Source organism: Saccopteryx bilineata, chromosome 6 (assembly GCF_036850765.1).
Source record: "Saccopteryx bilineata isolate mSacBil1 chromosome 6, mSacBil1_pri_phased_curated, whole genome shotgun sequence".
Lineage (NCBI taxonomy): Eukaryota > Metazoa > Chordata > Mammalia > Chiroptera > Emballonuridae > Saccopteryx > Saccopteryx bilineata.
Genome location: NC_089495.1, coordinates 191,192,598 through 191,213,870, shown reverse-complemented (window position 1 = coordinate 191,213,870; position 21,273 = coordinate 191,192,598). Strand labels below are relative to the sequence as shown.

General features: G+C 43.5%; 1 protein-coding gene across 1 annotated transcript; it reads left to right on the top strand.

The window, feature by feature from the left end:
- Positions 1-2,669: 2,669 nt before the first annotated feature.
- On the top strand, positions 2,670-20,944 carry PARD6B (par-6 family cell polarity regulator beta). Its single transcript, XM_066235910.1, has 3 exons — positions 2,670-3,073; positions 8,012-8,234; positions 18,470-20,944. The coding sequence occupies exons 1-3, from the start codon at positions 3,008-3,010 to the stop codon at positions 19,297-19,299; spliced, it is 1,119 nt and encodes a 372-aa protein (XP_066092007.1). The 5' UTR covers positions 2,670-3,007; the 3' UTR covers positions 19,300-20,944.
- Positions 20,945-21,273: the final 329 nt, after the last annotated feature.

The window sequence follows — 21,273 nt, the reverse complement described above, 5'->3', positions numbered from 1 at the left end:
ATGCCACACCCTGGGGGAGGGGAGAGAGGATGTGACGACACCTCCAGGAATGCAGGGCCCACGCAGGTGTGTTTGGCACCCACAAACTTCCTTTTTAAAAGGGCCTGATAAATCAGTACCGATAACAGTAATAAAGTTCAAGCACCCAACAATCACTCGCACAGAACTGGGGCCCTTGCTCTCAGGGTGTGGCCCTGACAACAGGGGAGGGGAGGGTGACAGCTGAGAATGGAGATTCCCCAAAGGTTGTGACATGTTTTCTAGTCGGCGGTTCTCAAAGTGGGGTCCCTAAAACCGTGCTAGGAGATTCTCAAAGCCGAAACAATTTTCACAATACTGTGATGTCACTTGCTCTTCTTGCCCTCCTTGTCTCACAGGTATGCAATGGAGTTTTCTAGAAGGGACATGACATGTGATGATGATATCATCACTCTGATGACTACTAGAATGTGTGCTTGTGTATGAAACATTTCTCAGTTTTAATTCTAATAAGTACTGAAAGACAGAATACATATAAACAAAATACTTGGGGGCCTCCGTAATTTTTCAGAGTATTAAGGGGTCTGAAGACCAAATCACCCCATTGCTCCATCAGAGGACCTCGCTTATTTCCAGCTCAGCTTGAGTCACAAAGTAGGTACTTTTCTTTTTTTTTTTTTTTCTGAAGCTGGAAACAGGGAGAGACAGTCAGACAGACTCCCGCATGCGCCGGACCGGGATCCACCCGGCACGCCCACCATGGGGCGACGCTCTGCCCACCAGGGGGCGATGCTCTGCCCATCCTGGGTGTCGCCATGTTGTGACCAGAGCCACTCTAGCGCCTGAGGCAGAGGCCACAGAGCCATCCCCAGCGCCCGGGCCATCTTTGCTCCAATGGAGCCTTGGCTGCGGGAGGGGAAGAGAGAGACAGAGAGGAAAGCGCGGCAGAGGGGTGGAGAAGCAAATGGGCGCTTCTCCTGTGTGCCCTGGCCAGGAATCAAACCCGGGTCCTCCGCATGCTAGGCCGACGCTCTACCGCTGAGCCAACCGGCCAGGGCAAAGTAGGTACTTTTGAACAGGAGTGGAGAAGGCAGCCTTATCATTATTCAGCTTGGGATGGTATCCTTTCCACCTGTACTGCTGCCTAAAATAGCTAGAAAAACCTTATATTACCCCACAAGCATTTGGTGACCTGAACCCCTCAGGGGAAAAGATGGGTTTATCTTTGAAGCCAGGTGGAACAACATTAGCATGGAGAAACCACACTCCCTGAGCACCAGCACCCAGCAAAGACATACCTGAGTACCTGCCAGGAATCAGGTACCATGCTACATGCTCAACAGTGAACAAAGCTGATGTGGTCCCTGCCTTCCCACAGCTTTCATTCTAGAGCAGAGGTGGATTACTCCTCAAAACATGAGATAACTGAAACTCATATATCACAGGTGGTGGGAAGGAGGTGTGCAAGGTGTTAGAAAGAATTTGAGATGCAGGGAGGAAGGCCCTCAGGGCTCAGATGGAAGGAAGCACCCTAACCAGCTCTTGGCCATCTCCAGTTAGAAACTCCCGGCAGACTCAGGCCCAGCCCACAAGAGGGTTCAACAGCAGTCCCACCCAGAGCCCTTCTGCAGGTGGGTGGGGGGACTTGATGGTCTCCTTCTCACCTCCCTAACGTGGCTAATGCTAAATAGGGGCCCTGTGAGGAGAGCCCAGCTCAGGGGCATTTGGAGAAGAGTTAATCTTTTGTTACCAGGACACAGCTCCATCACAAGTGAACACAACCCATAGGCTGTCATTGGGGGAAAACAGCACATGGCCAAGAAATGGCTGGAGGACAGGAGAGGAAGACTTCAGAAATTAAAAAGAAAGAAAAAAGAGGAAAAAAATAAAGCCCTGGAGGGCCTGTCTAGGAGAAATTATGAGAGAGGCTAGACCCGAGAGAGGGGCTATCGAGGGCCTCAGCTCACCATTCCTCCCTCCAAACACTCAACTCAACCCCTTAGGCCCTGGTAGATTGCAGAAAGTGTCTCTAGGGACAAAACCAAACCAGAAAAGCCCTGAGGTTCTTTCTCCCCCAGAAACTGTTGCAGAAGCGGAAAAGCCTGAATTTTGCAACCAGAGTTGCAGCCTGACACCTAAAGGACACAAATGGTGATGGAGGGGCGTTGTTTCAGGTTGCGGCATCCCAAAATACTAGCGGGTGGGAAACGGTGAAATGCATTCACCCCACTGTGCCTGGGCTGCACACTCAGCTCGGTGCTGCATGCCCTAGTGGGGTGAGAGCTCTAGCCGGAACCCAGGCAACCGGCACGCGCTTGCGCGTGCGCAAAAGCTCCACCCAGCACAGCTCGTCTCCAGGTGCGCTCAAGCTTCCGTCCGTCCTTCCCAGGCGGAAACTCCAGAGCCGGTGCATGCGCTTTCCAGCTCTCTGGCTCGGTCAGAGGCCCACGACTTCAGGTGATCCCGCCCCTCCCTACTAGCGTAAGACCAATCGCGTTGCGGTGGGCGGGATTTTCGAGGTTGGCCCGCCCACGCGCGGCTCAGGCGTGTATCGATTGGTTGGTTCTGCGGGCGCAGGTGCGCGCTTCCTATTGGGTGTGGGCGGAGCGCGAGCCGCCGAGGCATCAACCGGGACTGCAGGTGTGCGCGCACACGCGCCGCGCGTCTTGCCCGACCCGGGCGCGCGCGCGCGGGCTCGCGGGGGAGGCGGCGGAGCGCGAAGCTGCAGAGCCTGTCGCCTCTGCTCCGCCCCCTCCTCCTCCTCCTCCGTCGCGGGTGCCGCTGAGGCCCGGAGGGAGGGAGTCGCGTCCCCGCCCGCCGCGCCGCCAGTCAGACCCTCGGTCTTCCCGCGTGAGGAACCAGCCGAGTGGAGCTCGCGCAGACCTGAGCCGCGGCCGCCCCTCCGCAGGTGCCTGCGAGGCGGCTCCCGGGCCGCAACCACGTCCAGAGCCCTCTAGCCGCGCACTCTCCTCGGCGCTCCCGGGGGGCGGCCCGGCTGGAAGAGGCCGCCGCGGGGCCCGGCCTCAGCATGAACCGCAGCCACCGGCACGGGGCGGGCAGCGGCTGCCTGGGCACCATGGAGGTGAAGAGCAAGGTGCGCGGGGCCCCGGCTGGGCGGAGCGGCCGGCCGGATGGGAGCGGGGGCCTGCGGGAGGCCAGGGCTGGCCCGGGACGGCCCGAGGAGCGGCCCCGGCGTCTGGGACTGTGCGGGGCGCGGTGGTGGGGTTTGGAGGCAGGCGATGGTGGATAAGAAACTTGGCGGAGAAGGGGAGGAGGGTGGGGCCTTGGGTCTGCTCCCGGCCCAGGTAGGTGGAAGACCAGCGGGACGCTTATTTCGTTCCTTGAATCTCGTGCTGCCCAAGGATGGGAGTGAGAGCCTAGATGCACCCCAGCCGTTTGAGCGCTGAGTGGTTTCAAAGGTTTGGGGGAATTCTGCCAACTGGCTTATGAGTAAGAGGTATTTGGGACAGCCGTGGTCACAAACTGTTCCCCCTGCTGTGGTCCAGGGGTGCATCGAGTGGTGAGGGAGCTGAAGAGCCCTTTGAAAGTTAGCCTTGCTTCCTGCTAGGGATTTTTTCTGGCATTAATATTGGTATGCCTTGAATCTATAAAATTAACACTTACCTCCTTTCGTTTGAGTGGCACTTTACAGTTTGAGTCTGGATGTTCTTGTCATTCCATCATGCTACCTTTTCACATCAAGTGTTTTCATTCTTGACCAACGGTATGCCAATTTGCTGATAATGACTTCGGTATCCACTGAATTCCTAAATTGCCAGGCTCCCCGAGCAAGGTAGTCTATAGGGATTAGGTAGGGAATGCCCTCCAAAGGAGGTTTTTGAGCTGGAATTTGAAGGTGATCTGCAGCCACAGGAACATTTTCAGCAAGTATTTCATGAATCAAAGAGCCAAAAACGAGCTTCGATAATCTAGTGCAATTCTCTGAGAAGACAGGGGCTTAGAAAGGTTATAACTTCGCCAAACTCTGCTTATGTGACAAAACCTCAAAGCCTTTTTACATTAACTTTTAGGCTTTCTAGAATGTGAAAGAGAGGACACTGGCTTGGCCCTGAGAACATGTGAAAAATAGAGTCAGGAAGACCAAAATACATAAAAGGATAGGAGAAAGTTAAAACATATCAACTTCAAAAAGAAGAAAACAAACACTGAATGTAAGGCTGTTAAGACTACTTAGAATGCAAGTGAGGTAGAGTAAGGAACGCTTCCTGGAGCCTGAGGGTGGAATGGTTTTTATTATCTAGAGTTGATAAACAAAGTTCTGTACGTTAACTGGGATCAGCACATCAAGAACATCTACATTCATTTTTAACATCATTTTACAATGTTATCTGCAACTTACTTATCATGTATCAAGGAGAAGTAAGCACTAGTTTCAGAAACAGCTCTGTGGAATAAGAATAGAAATGTAATTGGTGCAATTTAAGGAGTAGGGCTCTACCCTGTGTCCCCCATGGAATTGCCATAGCAAATCAGAATGACAGACATGAACTAAGAGTTAAGATGATTCAAAATATAGACAGCTTTTCCTCTAACAGTATAGTGGTGGTAGTGGTTGGTGCCCGAAGGTTGAATCTTCTAATGGCATTTCTGTTATAAATTTAGTTTGGTTTTGTGGGAGTTGAGGTTAAGAAAAGAAAAACATGGTATTGCATGATCTTTAAATTCGGTTTGTGGTCCTTATCTTGGTAGCAAGTCTTTAATTTTTTTGATCATAGGGAGAAAATGGGTAGGAATTGTAGGTACACTGATAAATACAACCAAATAGTAATTTATCTCTTGGACCAGGAAACCTTGAACACTTGGGGACTGGAATTTCAGGCTTTCTGCCCTTTTGTCAACTGATTTGTAAAATCTTTCCCATACTTATGTCTAACGTATATTATATATTTGACTTGCCATACTGCACTTTTAGTGAACCACATCTCTTAAATAGAATCAAGGCATTCTGAGAAGCTGCCGGGAATGAAGTGTCAGCCCACTGTTATTCTACTTGATAAATAGGCACAGTGTAGGTACTATTTATTCCTGCTGTGTCTGTAACACCTTGTGTTTCAAATGTATACGGTTGCTACCTTTATTTTTAATGGATTAAATAAAACACTTTACGATTTAGAAATATTTGGACAGATGTTCGAAACAGTATTTCCTTTTTCACTGCTTTCGTGATGGCACAGCTTTTTACAAAAGTGATCACTAAGAAGTGGGATTTGCACGATGAGGTGATGTGCAAATCCACATTTCAGGATCTATTTTTCTTCTGCATAGAAAGCAGTGTCAGTTATGTTACCTTTGCTCATGGAAGGGGAAATGATACAAATAGAGTAATGGATAATGCAAATATAACTACAGTATAGTTAAATTACCGGGCCCCATGTGACTTTTCTTTGGTAACTGATTTATCTTCCTGTTTCACCAGAGTTGGGAAAGTTCTTAATCAATAATCAAGGTGGTGTCCTTTAATAACCTTGGAGCAGCCTCTGAGCTGTACATTTCCTCACTATTATTCATGGATAAATAGAATATTAAAATTAAGTTTGCATTCCTAGAATGTACCAACAGATTCTAGGAAAAGGGTGTTGATTCACGTCCTGGGTGGTCAGGACCAACTAGACCAAGCTAAAAAAGTTGTAAATGGTTCACATAGTGTATAGTTGTTGCTTGGTCTTAATTTTATCTCTGTCTTAGTATTTTTCTTCATGTAGTAAAAAGTTTTCTTAATCCTATTGTTTTGATGCAAGAAGCATAACAATTTCTTTTTTTTCCTGCTAACATTTGCAAAAGAGCACATCTACTGTGAAGCCATACAGTTTTCCATTGTTTTTATCATAACATTAAGCAAGCAAAAAAATGTTGAGCAAAGAATTTTCATCTAAAAACTTGAGCAAAAACATTGAAGCCCTAAAAGGTTCATTTGTTAGATGTTACTCCCATTTATTTCTGTAAGAGGGGAAGTGATAAACCCTGGGATGAATCAGAAAGCACTAGGAACCTAATGTGATATCAGAATAAAGAAATGGAGGAGAAACTCTGACTTTTGATAACATCATAAGACTTAACTCTGATATGAAGGGTGTTCCCTAGTTTTTATTTACTCTGAGATGAGAAGGTGTGACTAAAGTTTTCAAGAGCCCTAGGTATGAGTCACCTTATTTTCTTGACAAGTGTTGTTAGTGTTTATGATTCAGGAATGCGTTTTGGAAACTTTTTTTTTTTTTTTTTTTTTTACAGAGACAGAGTCAGAGAGAGGGATAGATAGGGACAGACCGACAGGAATGGAGAGAGATGAGAAGCATCAATCATCAGTTTTTTGTTGCAACACCGTAGTTGTTCATTGATTACTTTCTCATATGTGCCTTGACTGTGGGGCCACAGCAGACCGAGTAACCCCTTGCTCAAGCCAGCAACCTTGGGTCCAAGCTGGTGAGCTTTGCTCAAAGCAGATGAGCCCGCGCTCAAGCTGGCGACCTCGGGGTCTCGAACCTGGGTTCTCTGCATCCCTGTCCGATGCTCTATCCACTGCACCACCTCCTGGTCAGGCGCATTTTGGAAATTTTTAATTATTAGAGGTAAGAGATAGTTTTAGTGAGTTTTAATGTAAAACGTGTGAATAGCATGGGTATAAGCATGGCAGATGAGCTTCATGAAGTAAGAGCAATGACTGCAGATACCTATAGGGTCCCTGGGAAAATGAATCGACACATTTGTAACCTTAAGTTATTCTGATAGAGACTTTATGTGTGTGATGCTTAAGGCTGTCTTAGTGGTGCATTAGTATTTCTTGCTAATAATAGCTGTTTAGAGGAAGAGTGAATTCAGTGGTCAAACACATTTGGCAAGCATTTGTTTTAAAAAAAATTTAATCAACCACAGGACTTAACTGAGCTTTTAATATCTGTTAAGTCATAGAGATCCTGTTTTTATTATTATTATTATTATTATTATTGATTTTAGAGAGAGGAGAAAGAGAAGGGGGAGGAGCAGGAAGCATCAGCTCATAGTGGTTGCTTCTTGTTGTGCCCTGACTGGGCAAGTCTGGGGTTTTGAACCGGCGACCTCAGCATTCCAGGTCGATACTTTATCCTCCTTGCCACCACAGGTCAGGCTAGATCCTGTTGTTTATGGACTAGATGAAGTGAGTCCTTAGTGTCAAATAGGGGCCATTACTGATTTGGCTTTGGAGAACAGAGATGTGATTCTAGAGTAGGGAAGCAGACGTGAGAATCAGAATTGTGAAGATAAATATTGGGCCTGGTGGAGGTGTCCTGTACTCCCTGTTGGTGTGATCCCTTAATACTCTCTGATGTAATTATTCTCTTTATCCACTAATTGCTGAGCTAGAGCCTTTCAATCTCTAGGGTCTAGCACTGTGCCAGGCATGTAAACATGTCATGTATTAAATTGGATAGTTGTGGGACAAATATTTGATGTATTAATAAAGCTTTTTTACAGTATTAACATAGGGAAGATGCCTATCTCTAGATCTGTTTCTTATATATCTCCATTTGTATCGTACCTTAAATGCCAAGAAGCTCAAAGTCCTTTTTGTACATGTTTCTGTTAATTCTTGCCACTTCCTGTGAAATCATAATTATTTTTATGGGGTAGGAAACTTAGATGCTTTTTGTTAACAAAAATAAAAGAGGCACATCTTCTTACTCCATGGCCTCAGTGAGGAGAGTACTGATGTCAGGATGTGGGCTTCAGACAGGGTTTGGATGAGTCACTATGCAGGACAGTCTCCACTGAGGCCTGGGTACCCCAGGGATTGAGTTGAGCCTGGATCTCTTGAAGGTAATGCCCTTCAGAGATGCAGCATCAAGACAGCACGTACATTCCTGTGCCATTCTTAGGCTGTGTTATCACCAGATAACGAGGTTTCTGACAATAGACTGTGTCACTGAACTGTCTTCTTTATTAAGGGAAATAATATGCCTGATAATTTTTCTATGGCATGCATTTTAAAATTCAGTCCTATTCCTTTTTTCAAATAATATGTTTATTATATTTCTAGTTTGGAGCTGAATTTCGTCGTTTTTCACTGGAAAGATCAAAACCGGGAAAATTTGAGGAGTTTTATGGATTACTGCAACATGTTCATAAGATCCCCAACGTTGACGTTCTGGTAGGCTATGCAGACATCCACGGAGACTTGCTGCCTATAAATAATGATGATAATTACCACAAAGCTGTTTCAACAGCCAATCCACTGCTTAGGATCTTTATACAAAAAAAGGGTAAGTACCACTGTTGACTGAACTTGTTTTAGAAGTAGAAGTAAGTTTCTTTTCTTCATTGATAGGATGCACAGACTTTGCCACAAACTTAATGAATAGATATTTTGTGTAAATCTTCTTACCATATTAAGTAGCAAGTGGGTTTAAAACATTTTTGATATTGTTGGTTTAATGATTATCTTTACACTTCACTAAGTGTGCTTTAGAAAATTTGCGTTTTTAATTAATTATAACCCTCTTAGAATTTTAAAAATAGAAACTAGGAATTTATTGTATCTTCACATCATCAAATGAAATTTTGTCACTTCAGAAAGAAGTAGTAGAAAGAGTATGACTTTGGAGTCAGAGAAACATTTTAGTGTTTTGGTGGCAACCAACTTTCAAGTATTGTGCTTACTACTTAATAGCTATAGCTATAAAGGAAAATTATTTACCCTTCCTGGGTCTCAATGTCTTTTCCTATAGAGTGAACATACCATCTCAGGGTTACTAGAAGAACAAAAGAGCTAAGCACAGTGCCCTGGAATGTAGTAGGCAGGCATCCAGAGAATGTTTTCTTTCCTTTCTCTTTTAGGATATTTTTCACAGAAATACAGTTAGTTAATTATCTGGAAAATTAGACAGTGATTCGTTATTTTGGAGGAATGTAAACATTGACATTAGTCTTGCAAAAGAGCATTTGAAATAACTTCTCCATATGGCAAGCATTTTCAAATGTATTTTGAGTCCTACCTAAACTTTTTTTTTTTTTTTTAACTTTGTGGCCTCCTTCATGTGTGTCTGTCTTTCTGCAAATGGCAGGGTGTGTACCATTATTCCTTTGTCTTTGGTAGATGAAAAGATTAAGAAAGCCAGCATGAGAGCAGCAGGCATTGGTGGGATAATTAAACCCTTGCTGTGTTTGTAAACCAACCCAGAAAGCTAGAGGATGGGTAGGGATTATTCTTGAAGATGATACTTTCTTTCCAATCAGTTGATAAGCATTGGACTACTCCTAGGGCTCTGAAATTCCACTGATTATGTATTTTAGCTTCTCTGGGTTTAGAGGAACTAAAATCCACCAACAGAATAAACAGCCCAGGATAACTTAACTATTTACAAAATACTAACAGGCCCACAATTTTCCCTAAGACCTACTGATAGCAGGGGTGTGGTACAATAGAGTATTACGTTAGGAGATTCACTTGCTGTGGGGATGGATGACTTGGAGTGAGCAGCAGAATATGGATGACGATTGATTTACTTGGAAAGCTGGTTTGGTTTTAGGACAGAACAGCATATCTGCCTGGTGAGTTTCAACCATGTTAATGTAGGAAATTAGAAATGGTAAATAAAGACCAAGGATAGATAGACCCTTGAAAGCTATGCATAGAATGTTAGAGAAGAAAGAGCTGCAGTAGAGGAGAGAAGGACAGAACAGTTGAGTGGAATGTGTCATTCTGAGCAGAATAATTTAAGTAATTATTGTTGAATAGTAGGCCTTTCTTGTTAGCAGTTGTAATTTCCATTAAAAATTCAGTTGCTCTTTGGAATGTGTATTCAAATGTAGAATGACTATTTTTAACATCCCATCTGACAAAATTATACCCTTCGTTAGGAAGATTATAAGAGTTGGATTATACCACCCACATGTTTTGTTACTGGAATTGTAACACTTAGGTGATCATGGGATTAATTAATCTTAACATCTTCTAAGGGTGGTTATCCTCTGTTTCTTTTTAACTGTTGCTATGTGAACAAGTTTTCTGTCATAGAGGTAAACGTCCAATATAATTAATAGCTTTCAGAGTTTGGCTTAGAAATAGGAGGTCCATTCAACAGCGAATTTTTTAAAAATATATAAATTTAATACAAACAGGATATAGGCAAAAAGCAAACATTAAGTTGGTTGATTTATTTCTGCTTAAAACCCTATTACAGGGACAGAGAGAGAGTCAGAGAGAGGGATAGATAGGGACAGGGATGAGAAGCATCAATCATCAGTTTTTTGTTGCGACACCTTAATTGTTCATTGATTGCTTTTTTGTATGTGCCTTGACTGTGGGGCTACAGCAGACTGAGTAACCCCTTGCTCGAGCCAGCGACCTTGGGTCCAAGCTGGTGAGCTTTGCTCAAACCAGATGAGCCCACGCTCAAGCTGGTGACCTCGGGGTCTCAAACTTGGGTCCTCCGCATCCCAGTCCAAGGCTCTAACCACTGCGCCACCGCCTGGTCAGGCTATACTGGCTTTTTCATTGCATCCAGAATAAACCCCCCAGGGTTGGCCTTCACGAGCTCATCACAGCCAACCATGCTGGCTTTCTGTCCCTCGGACTTGTTGGCTATCACTGTGTTTTCACTTGCTTTTTCATCTAAGACAGGTTTCCGGATGGGAGGGAGGGAGTTAGAGGAAGGGAGGCAAAGAGGGTATAAATAGGGACACGGGGGTGGGGGTGAGGGTGTTATATTCAGTGGGACACTTGAATCCATGTAAACACAATGAATTAAAATGAATAAAAATTTAAAAAGAATGGTTTCCTTCCAGCTATAACACTGGCTGCCTCCTCATCCTTCAGATTTTAGCTCAGCGGCCACCCCCCACCTTTAACAGATTACCCACCCTCTGAAGACCTAGAATTTAGAGTTTCTTTGAAATGAAAGCTCAAGATTGAATGCATAAGCTACTTAATAGGCTGAACTTGAAGACAGTGCTGAAAAGTTTTATATTTTGTAATAATTTGTTAGAAGAAAAACTATTTCTAGGGCTGTTCTCATGGAAGCAAAAACAAAACAAAAAACCTGATATCTTAAAAGTTATTTTCACAGAGAGGGTTCCCAGGTCTTTTGCCAGTTCCTACTTCCACTGGAGTTTAGAGTATCCTTATTTATTGGGGGGAGGGGAAAAGAAGGTATAAAGTTTTCCTTCTCTTGTTAGTGTACTATTGTGCGGCAAACAATATTAGAAGATATTCAAAGTTGTATCTTTTAAAAATACTCGGGTTATAACTGTAGGTTTGGAATATAGCCAGGGAAATGTATATTTTTTAAAAACTTCTCAGCCAGTCATGATGAACAGCCAAGCCTGGGGTCTGTTGAAATGCAGACGCCTTGCCCGGTCTGAGCTGGATGTGTGCTTCACAACTTCCTGTTGTATCACTGCCCGTTTTTGTATGACATTAGACAAAGAAGCTTACATCTTGGGTTTATTCAGAGGAGTTTGTTGGAAACACTAGAAGGGCCTTGCTTTAAACATCATCTCACTTAGGACATGGCGTTGTGGCTCAGACACCTGTGACTGGCATGCCCCTAAATCAGTGGTCCCCAACTCCCGGGCCACAGACCGGTGCGGTCTGTGGGCCATTTGGTACCAGTTCGCAGAGAAAGAATAAATAACTTTCATTATTTCCGTTTAATTTATATTTAAGTCTGAATGGTGGTTTTTGTTTTGTTTTGTTTTTGTATTTTTCTGAAGTTGGAAACGGGGAGGCAGTCAGACAGACTCCCACATGTGCCCAACCGGGATCCACCCGGCATGCCCACCAGGGGGCGATGCTCTGCCCATCGGGGCGTTGCTCTGTTGCATCCAGAGCCATTCTAGTGCCTGAGGCAGAGGCCACAGAGCCATCCTCAGCACCCAGGCCAACTTTGCTCCAATGGAGCCTTGGCTGCGGGAGGGGAAGAGAGAGACAGAGAGGAAGGAGAAGGGAAGGGGTGGAGAAGCAGATGGGTGCTTCTCCTGTGTGCCCTGGCCGGTAATCGAATCTGGGACTCCTGCACTCCAGGCCGATGCTCTACCACTGAGCCAACCAGCCAGGGCCACGATGGTTTATTTTTAAAAAATGACCAGATTTCCCTCTGTTACATCCGTCTCTCACTCTTTTTTTTTTTGTCTTTTTTTCGTCTCTCACTCTTGACGCTTGTCTCGTAAGTTCAACAATTATATTTTAAAATACCACAGTTTTTACGCCAGTTGCATAATTTTATTTTGTGCATTTATCCGTCCCACCCTAAAGGCCGGTCTGTGAAAATATTTTCTGACATTAAGCCAGTCCGTGGCCCAAAAAAGGTTGGGGACCACTGCCTTAAATGATCTCTTAGAACTTGACTGTGCAATGGATATTATTTTGTAGCTGTATCTTAAGATTATATTTTAATGATGAAGGTATAATTTACAATTGGTCTAAGGCAGGCGTCCCCAATCTACGGCCCGCGGACCGCATGCAGCCCCCTGAGGCCATTTATCTGGCCCCCCACCACACTTCCGGAAGGGCCACCTCTTTCATTGGTGGTCAGTGAGAGGAGCACTGTATGTGGCGGCCCTCCAACGGTCTGAGAGACAGTGAACTGGCCCTCTGTGTAAAAAGTTTGGGGACCCCTGGAAGGGATAGATACATTTTAAAAGTGAATTGTAAAAAATATACTGCTCACAAAAATTAGGGGATATTTCAAAATGAAGATGAAGTGATAAAAAAAGAGAAGCATTTGATTTTTTTTAATTGAGAACATCAGAAAAGCAAACAAGTCAAAGAAAGTTGTTTGAGTATGCAAATGAGATACAAAAACAACCTTTGTTTCATTGGTGAAAATGGACTATACAAAAGGCTGAAAGTGGCCCTGGCTGGTTGGCTCAGCGGTAGAGCGTCGGCCTGGCGTGCGGGGGACCCGGGTTCGATTCCCGGCCAGGGCACATAGGAGAAGCACCCATTTGCTTCTCCACCCCCCCCCCCTTCCTCTCTGTCTCTCTCTTCCCCTCCTGCAGCCAAGGCTCCATTGGAGCAAAGATGGCCTGGGCGCTGGGGATGGCTCTTTGGCCACTGCCCCAGGCGCTAGAGTGGCTCTGGTCGCGGCAGGTGACGCCCCGGAGGGGCAGAGCATCGCCCCCTGGTGGATAGAGCGTCGCCCCTGGTGGGCGTGCCGGGTGGATTCCGGTCGGGCGCATGCGGGAGTCTGTCTGACTGTCTCTCCCCGTTTCCAGCTTCAGAAAAATACAAAAGGCTGAAAGTGCCTGACCAGGCAATGGCACAATGGATAGAGCGTCGGACTGGGATGCGGAAGACCCAGGTTCGAGACCCCGAGGTCGCCAGCTTGAGTGAGGGCTCATCTAGTTGAGCCCAACGTCGCTGGCTCAAGCAAGGGGTTACTTGGTCTGCTGAAGGCCCGCGGTCAAGGCACATTAAAAAAAAAAAAAAAAAATCCAAAAGGTTGAAAGTACTGAAGTATCTGCATGTTCCCTGATCCCCTAATTTTTGTGAGCAGTGTAGCTTACAAAAGATAAAAGATAAAAAGAATTGTGGAGTAACATCTCAGAATATGACACCAGTTCTCATAATACAAACCTGGGAGCCACCTTTGACACACATCTACTTTCCAGTCACCAAGCCTTTTAAAACTGTTCTAGCCCCTGTTGGGTTAGCTCAGTCAGTTTGAGCATCCTCCTGAAAAGGCAAGGTTGTGGTTTGATCCCTGGTCAGGGCGTGGACAGGAACCAACCAATGAGTACACAGCTAAGCGGAATAACAAATGAATGCTTCCTTCTCTTTCTCTCCCCCTGCCTGTCTCTTTTTCTCTAAAATCAATCAATAATAATAATGTTCTTTGTAAAAAAAACATAAAGAAAAAAAAAACCCTGTGTTCTAATTATTTTCCAGAAGATCTCCCTATCTTTACTGCTTCTGCCCTGGGCCAGATACCATCCTAAATCACTCCCTAGCCTCCTGTCTTCCTTCAGGTCCATTCTCCAGCTTGAGGCCAGAGTGAGCTTTAGAGAAAAACTGAAATTCTTGGTTTCTTCCCATTGCCCTAAGGCTGAAGTCCATAATCCTTAACACTTCTCTGGAGGGCCTGTTGGTGGGCCTGGCCCCTGACTGCCTCTGCCTCCCTGCCCACCCTTTAACCTCACTACAGTCAGGGGCTGCATAATGAGGTTTCTGTCAACAAATCCACTCACATATATGGTGGTCCCATAGTATAACAGAGCTGAAAAATTAGTGACATTGTAGCTGTAGTAAGAGCATAGTGCCACCTGACCGGTGGTGGCACAGTGGATAAAGTGTCAGCCTGGAATGCCGAGGTCACTGGTTCGAAACCCCGGGCTTGCCCTGTCAAGGTACATATGGGAGTTGATGCTTCCTGCTCTTCCCCCTCCTCTCTCTCTCTCTCTCTCTCTCTCTCTCTTTCCCCTTTCTAAAATGAATAAATAAAAAAAATGTATAAAAGAGAAAGAAAAAAGGCCCTGGCCGTTGGCTTAGTGGTAGAGCGTTGGCCTGGCGTGCAGAAGTCCCGGGTTCGATTCCCGGCCAGGGCACACAGGAGAAGCACCCATCTGCTTCTCCACCCCTCCCCCTCTCCTTCCTCGCTGTCTCTCTCTTCCCCTCCCGCAGCCAAGGCTCCATTGGAGCGAAGATGGCCCGGGCGCTGGGGATGGCTCCTTGGCCTCTGCCCCAGGCACTAGAGTGGCTCTGGTCGCAACAGAGCGACGCCCCTGAGGGGCAGAGCATCGCCCCCTGGTGGGCAGAGCATCGCCCCCTGGTGGGCGTGCCGGGTGGATCCCAGTCGGGGACATGCGGGAGTCTGTCTGACTGTCTTTCCCCGTTTCTAGCTTCAGAAAAATACAAAAAAAAAATTAAAAAATAAATAAATAAAAAAATTTTTAAATAAAGTATATTACATTGCATTCCTCCTGTGATTGTGGTGAGATGGTTGTAAACAAACCTGCACACCACTCCTATAAAAAAAAGTACAGCACATGCAATTAAGAATAGTATTTAATACCTAATTATGATAATAAATGACTATGTTGCTGGTTTATGTATGTACTACACTATACTTTTTGTAGCTATTTTAGAGTTTATGCTTTCTACTTGATTAACATAAAAGCTTGTGCCTGACCAGGCGGTGCCGCAGTAGATAGAGCGTCCCCCAAGGATACTGAGGACCCAGGTTTGAAATGCTAAGGTCGCTAGGTTGAGTGTGGGCTCAACCAGCTTGAGCCTGGAATCATAGGCATGAATGACCCTATGGTCAATGGCTTGAGCCCAAGGTCCCTGGAGCTTCCAGTCAAGGCTTATATGAGAAAGCAATCAATGAACAACCAGTGTGATGCAATTATGAGTTGATGCTTCTCATCTCTACCTTCCTGTCTGTCTGTCCATCCCTGTCTGTTCCTCCTCTCTCTCTCGCACACTTGCAGTGAGCAGTGTGCCTTGTTAACACCAGCAGCCTCCTCATCTCATGTCTCTTGATTGCATCATTTTCTCTTGTGTTTGATTTAATCTTGTGTAGTTTTGTGCAGTAACCTGCTGTACAGGCTCTTGTAGCCTAGGAGCACCAGGCTAGACCACGTAGCCTAGGTATGCAGCAAGCTATACCGTCTAGGTTTGTGTAAGACTATGATGTTCATACAACGATGAAACCACTTAACGATGCATTTCTCAGAACATCTCCATGTTGTTAAGTGGGGTGTGACTATTCCTTGGACTCCTTCGTCTACCCCCATTCTTCTCCTCTCTTTGTTCATTGTGTTCTCTGTCTGGAGGGTTCTTCCTCCCTTCTACCTGATTAGATGCTTCTGTTCCAGTCTCAGTAGGATCCTCACTTGCCTGGCAAAGCCTTGCCTTACCTGTGAACCAGGCTAGGCTCCCATTTACATACTTGCACAGCACAGTGTGCATCACAGCTCTTGGCACCTTTGTCATAATTTAATTATTTGGAATTGTTACTTGCCGTTCCTCATTTGAACTAGAAGCACCATGAAAGCAAGCACCTCATCTGCTTTGTTCTCTGGGTCTACAGCACACAATGCCTGGCCACATAGAGGTGCTTCTTTAATATTTGGTGATCAATTTTTCTTATCAGGAAGTGAAGGGATATGCAAAATTGGGGTACTGCTCTAAGTGACATATAATCCTTGTAAAATTGCCAGATCTATTTCATTTAACCATTTTGGATTAGAACAAGGGTTGGCGAACTATGGTTCGCAGGCTGTTCTGTAAATAAAGTTTTCTTGGAACACAGCTCATTCCTAATGGATTGCCTATGACTGCTTTTGCAACAGAAGCTATGTGACCTGCAATACAGTACCAGAAGTATTTACTGTAACTCTTTACAGAAGGTCACCAACCCCTGGATTAGAACAGTTTCAAAAATTATTCTGTTCTTCCCTGTCTTCCTACTAAACTTCAAACAGGTCATAATCTTGAACTTTCATGATGCCTCTACCATGAACTGTTACTGTTTTGTTGCTGTCACTCACTATTGGACCCCTACCCCATACTCTGCATCTGTAACTTACAACTCTGTGAGCTAAGGAATGAGATAACCAGACTTTTCAGAATGAATGTTTGAAGAGTGGGAGGTTCAGAGGTAGGGCCTGCAGGGCTCCCCTGTAAGTCAAGCACGGGAGTGTTTTGTGTAGAAAGAAGAGAGGCATCCACTTGAGTCAGGTCTTGGCCTAGCAGACGGATCCTTGTCCATTCCTGTTAGCTGAGCTTGTCGGCTGAGCGGCGGACGCGGGCTAAGTGAGCTATTGCTGTATAAGCCTATGTCATGTACTGTTGTGTAAGCCTGGGTTATACAGGAAGGTTGCTATGAACCAAGTTTCCAAACTTCCCATCACATTCTGAGTTCAGTGCTTTGATATACATACTCAGGTAGAAAGTGAACTCCTATTCCCTGTGGACATTCACCTTTACACTTTAAACTAACACCCTGCACCCTGGCTTTCTGCCAAAATATTTTTTCCCAGTGGCTGGAAACTGATTAGCTAGATGGGAGAACAAAGGTGCCTTTGTACAGGAGCATATTGCTTTTGAGAATTTAGCAGAGAGCATTCAAACAGAGTCTAGATGCGATGCCAAATTATGCAGATTTGGGGATTTTTTGGTCAGGTTTCCCATGAATAGGTATGTAGGCAACTTAATTTTGTCCTCAGTTTGTATGGTCTGGAATTTCCTTATACTTATGATGTGGGCTTTCTTAATTGCTTTAAAATGAAAATACATCATTTTGAAAAAACACATTGAGAAGAGATGACTATTAGATTTTTGGCCACATTTTGCCACAAAGATTCTTGTGTCAGTGGATTTATTTCCAAAGCCAAATTATAAGTAAATTTCTGTTTCTGTAAGAACACAGTATAAATACTTTATCTGTAAATGAAGACAGAATTATTCCTGGGGGTGAATACCAAAAAGTAGAGTGCCCCTAGTGTTTGTTGTATGTTACTCTGAAACTAGCTTTTGAAAAATGTTCAAGTAGTTCTCTGTACTCTGACATACAATTGAACTTAACATGCATTGTGTGAATGTGTCGGGTATTGGCCTAAAAAGAAAACTTGGGTTCAGTCTTTTCTCTGTAACTTATCTTGTCCTCTTAATTTCCTGGTCTATAAATTAAAGATACTAGTGATCAATAAGGGGCATGTGGAAGTCACAGGAGAGGGTGCAAACCAAGCCCTGGACAGAGGGTGATGTCTGTTATTTGTAGCAGTGGTTGACACAAGGATTTTTAACTAGTTCTTGGAGGGTGGTATGGGGAGGCTTTTGTCTTTTTTTTAGTTTAGCCCTTTTCCAGTTATTTTTGAAACATGATTTCAACTTTTTTTGCCTGATGTTAATTTTATTTCCTTTTCTGCCCCTCCTTCTCTGATGAGATGTTTTGTTTCTAAGCCGTCTTCCTCAGAATATCTGCTTTAGGTACCCTCTTTTTACACAGTTTACATCCGAGATTATAATTGTTGGCTTGAAGAGTGGATTCAACTCCTGGATGTTACTTAGCTCAAATGGGATTTTGTTGTTGTTTAACTGGGTGCCAGTATTTAAAAACGGGAAGATTTTCTACCTTAAAAAAACATGACTCTCAAATTCCGACAGTACATGAAGAAAAACTGCCTGGGGTGAAGAACAGCTGTGCCGTTAAACGGGGCAAAATCCATCTTAGGAACTGTTTGGGAGTGTGTTTGCAAGGCCTGCCAGAATTCCACTTGCCATACTTAATGTTGTTGAATAGTTACTGAGCTTTATCAAATTTAACTTGAACATTGGGTAGTTTTATGATGTGTACCTGAGAGGGCCACCTAGTGGTTTTTTCTGATACAGCCTATCTTCTGCACTACATTTTGATCCGATTAGAATAAGCTAATATTTAACTAGTGTGTTTATGTACCAAATACATTTTAGTTGTCCTTTCTGTACAGATTCAACTGTAGATAAATGGGTGTTTCCACATTTCTATAATTATTTTATTTTATTTTTAAACAGAAGAAGCAGACTACAGTGCCTTTGGTACAGACACACTAATAAAGAAGAAGAACGTTTTAACCAATGTATTGCGTCCTGACAACCACAGAAAAAAGCCACATATAGTCATTAGTATGCCCCAAGATTTCAGACCTGTGTCTTCTATCATAGACGTGGACATTCTCCCAGAAACGCACCGTAGGGTTCGTCTTTACAAATACGGCACTGAGAAACCCCTGGGATTCTACATCCGGGATGGCTCCAGTGTCAGGGTCACACCGCATGGCTTAGAGAAGGTGCCAGGGATCTTTATATCCAGACTTGTCCCGGGAGGTCTGGCTCAAAGCACAGGACTGTTAGCTGTTAACGATGAAGTTTTAGAAGTTAATGGCATAGAAGTTTCAGGGAAGAGTCTGGATCAAGTAACAGACATGATGATTGCAAACAGCCGCAACCTCATCATAACTGTGAGACCAGCAAACCAGAGGAACAATATTGTTAGGAACAGTCGGACCTCTGGCAGCTCAGGCCAGTCTACTGATAACAGCCTCCTCGGCTATCCACAGCAGATTGAACCAAGCTTTGAGCCAGAGGATGAAGACAGTGATGAAGATGACATTGTTATTGAAGATAACGGAGTGCCACAGCAGATTCCTAAAGCTGTTCCCAACACAGAGAGCCTGGAATCGTTACCGCATATGGAACTCAAGATAGAGGCTGGACAGAATGGTTTTATTCCTTCTAGTGAAGTGAGCTTAGCACCCGTAGCAAGTGGCACAAACACTGAATTTGAAACACGTGTTCCAGATCAAAAACTCTTAGAAGAGGATGGAACAATCATAACACTATGAAACCATTGCTGGAATGTTTTCTGCGTGAGGGTGCCATGGGGACTGGTAGACTTGGCTAGTTTAAAGCATATATACCTCTGAACCAGTGACCTGGAATAGGCATGAGAAAAAATAATATTGCAAGTTTAAAATGTTATTAAAATAGAGTTTGATAAATGCTAATATAAACTGGTGGGTCAGAGGTGAATTTAAGTCTATAACAAGGGGGCCTTTGCTACTGCAATGATGTGCTTTTGCTATTTTGTCTGCAGAGAACTGGATGTAGGAGCACATTCTCAGAACTGTGTGAGGACTAGATCATTTCCGTTTGAAGTGGTTGCATATTTAACCTGCTGTGCAGAGCCCAGTTAATTTTTCCTTTATATTTTTAAGAATTTTAATGTGAAGAAGTCTCATTCTATCTTTTGGTACTTTGGGACCCCAGCTCCTCTGTTCCCTGTATTTTATTTTATTTTTTATTTTTTTACTGTTCCTCTGTTGCAAATTGTAACAAGTAATTTTTTCAAGAGCTTTTTCTTTTTTTCTAATTTCTAAGAAATCAAACCGATTGATTGTTTTTAGTAGTTGCTTCTTATGTTATAAAGCCTTGAAACTATGTTCCTGAATTAAGAAACTCTAAACAGGTATCCAGGTTTGTGCTTGTCCATCCTGGAGCTTTCATACTTACAAACTCATTCTGTATGGGCGTAACTGACATTGGAAAAGGCAATTCCATGGCTTGGGGCACATGGGAGACTCTCCCTTCACCTGAACCTCTTCTTGAACCTCTCCTCGTCTTCATTCCCAATCTCACTGGAAAGCATTCCTTTTGTTGTCTGTGTATGTGTTTTGTCAGTGTGCTTTTTTTATACTCTTCTAATGTATTTGAGTAGTGCGAATCATTTTGGATAAATGAAATGCACCCAAATTAAGAGATTTTTTTACACACAGGACAAACTTGTGCACTTTTTGTATGAACTATTTGGGTTTTCCTTAATGGGATTTCTAAAAACACTACCTACACTTTATGAAAATTATATAGTATTCACCTTTGACAGGTAGAGTTTATCACTATTAATTTTATGAGGCTATTTATTACTTTTCAATGCATCCATTTAGAACAAGTTAAGAGTAAGGCTGCTAACTTTCATTCCTTGCCAGATTTCACTGTATGATGTGCACAATCACTACAGTATGCTTGTATATAGGAACTAAGAATAGTACGAAGTCCGTAAGTTCCCTGTGGCTTATGGATAATACGCTCAGAGTTATTTATTGATTAATTTTATGGTAGAGCTAGTATGGATACCTTATAACAATTGTGTGCTATTAATGAAGAATCATGACTCCGTTTTGAAGGATATTTTCTCTATATGGTCAAAATATATGAAGTAAAATCTTGATTAAATGAAGACCACTTAACTCAGAATACTTATATTTTGTTCACATTACCACTAAACATATTATTACTTAACTATTAATTGCACAACACTATGTAATACAGTGTACTTATTGAATTCACAGAAGCTCTTACACTTACCACTGTTTTTAAATGGCATTCCAGCTTTAACAGTCTGTGAGTTTTAGAAATTTGACTCTTGAATGGCAAAACAAATGATAATATGTATAAGGTTAAATTTAATTTGTAAGTGGTGCAAGGGTTCAGCATTTTTAGTAAAAATACTTTCACACACTACCTCTCTCTCTCTCTCTCTCTCTCTCTTTTTAACAAAGTTTTAACATCAGAACTTTTCTCATGGGGGAAAAATACTTCAGGGCTTGACTTTTTGTACAAATTTTAACTGTAAAATACAGACTGTGTGTATTTGTGAAAATAGAAGTCAAAGCTGCTAGTGCATTTTATTTTAATTATCCTGCTAAGGGTATATGTCGGTGTTTTCAACTAGATCTTACTTAAATTATTGGTAAAATAATTGATTACTGGACATATTGTAAAACCAATAAATCTTGGTTATACAATAAAATGTTGATTCA

What these genes read in the sequence shown, in the direction of transcription:
- PARD6B (XM_066235910.1), top strand. Translation starts at nt 3,008, where the DNA reads ATGAACCGCAGCCACCGGCACGGGGCGGGCAGCGGCTGCCTGGGCACC. An exon ending in CCATGGAGGTGAAGAGCAAG is followed by an intron (nt 3,074 to 8,011) that starts GTGCGCGGGGCC and finishes TTATATTTCTAG; the next exon opens with TTTGGAGCTGAATTTCGTCG. An exon ending in GATCTTTATACAAAAAAAGG is followed by an intron (nt 8,235 to 18,469) that starts GTAAGTACCACT and finishes ATTTTTAAACAG; the next exon opens with AAGAAGCAGACTACAGTGCC.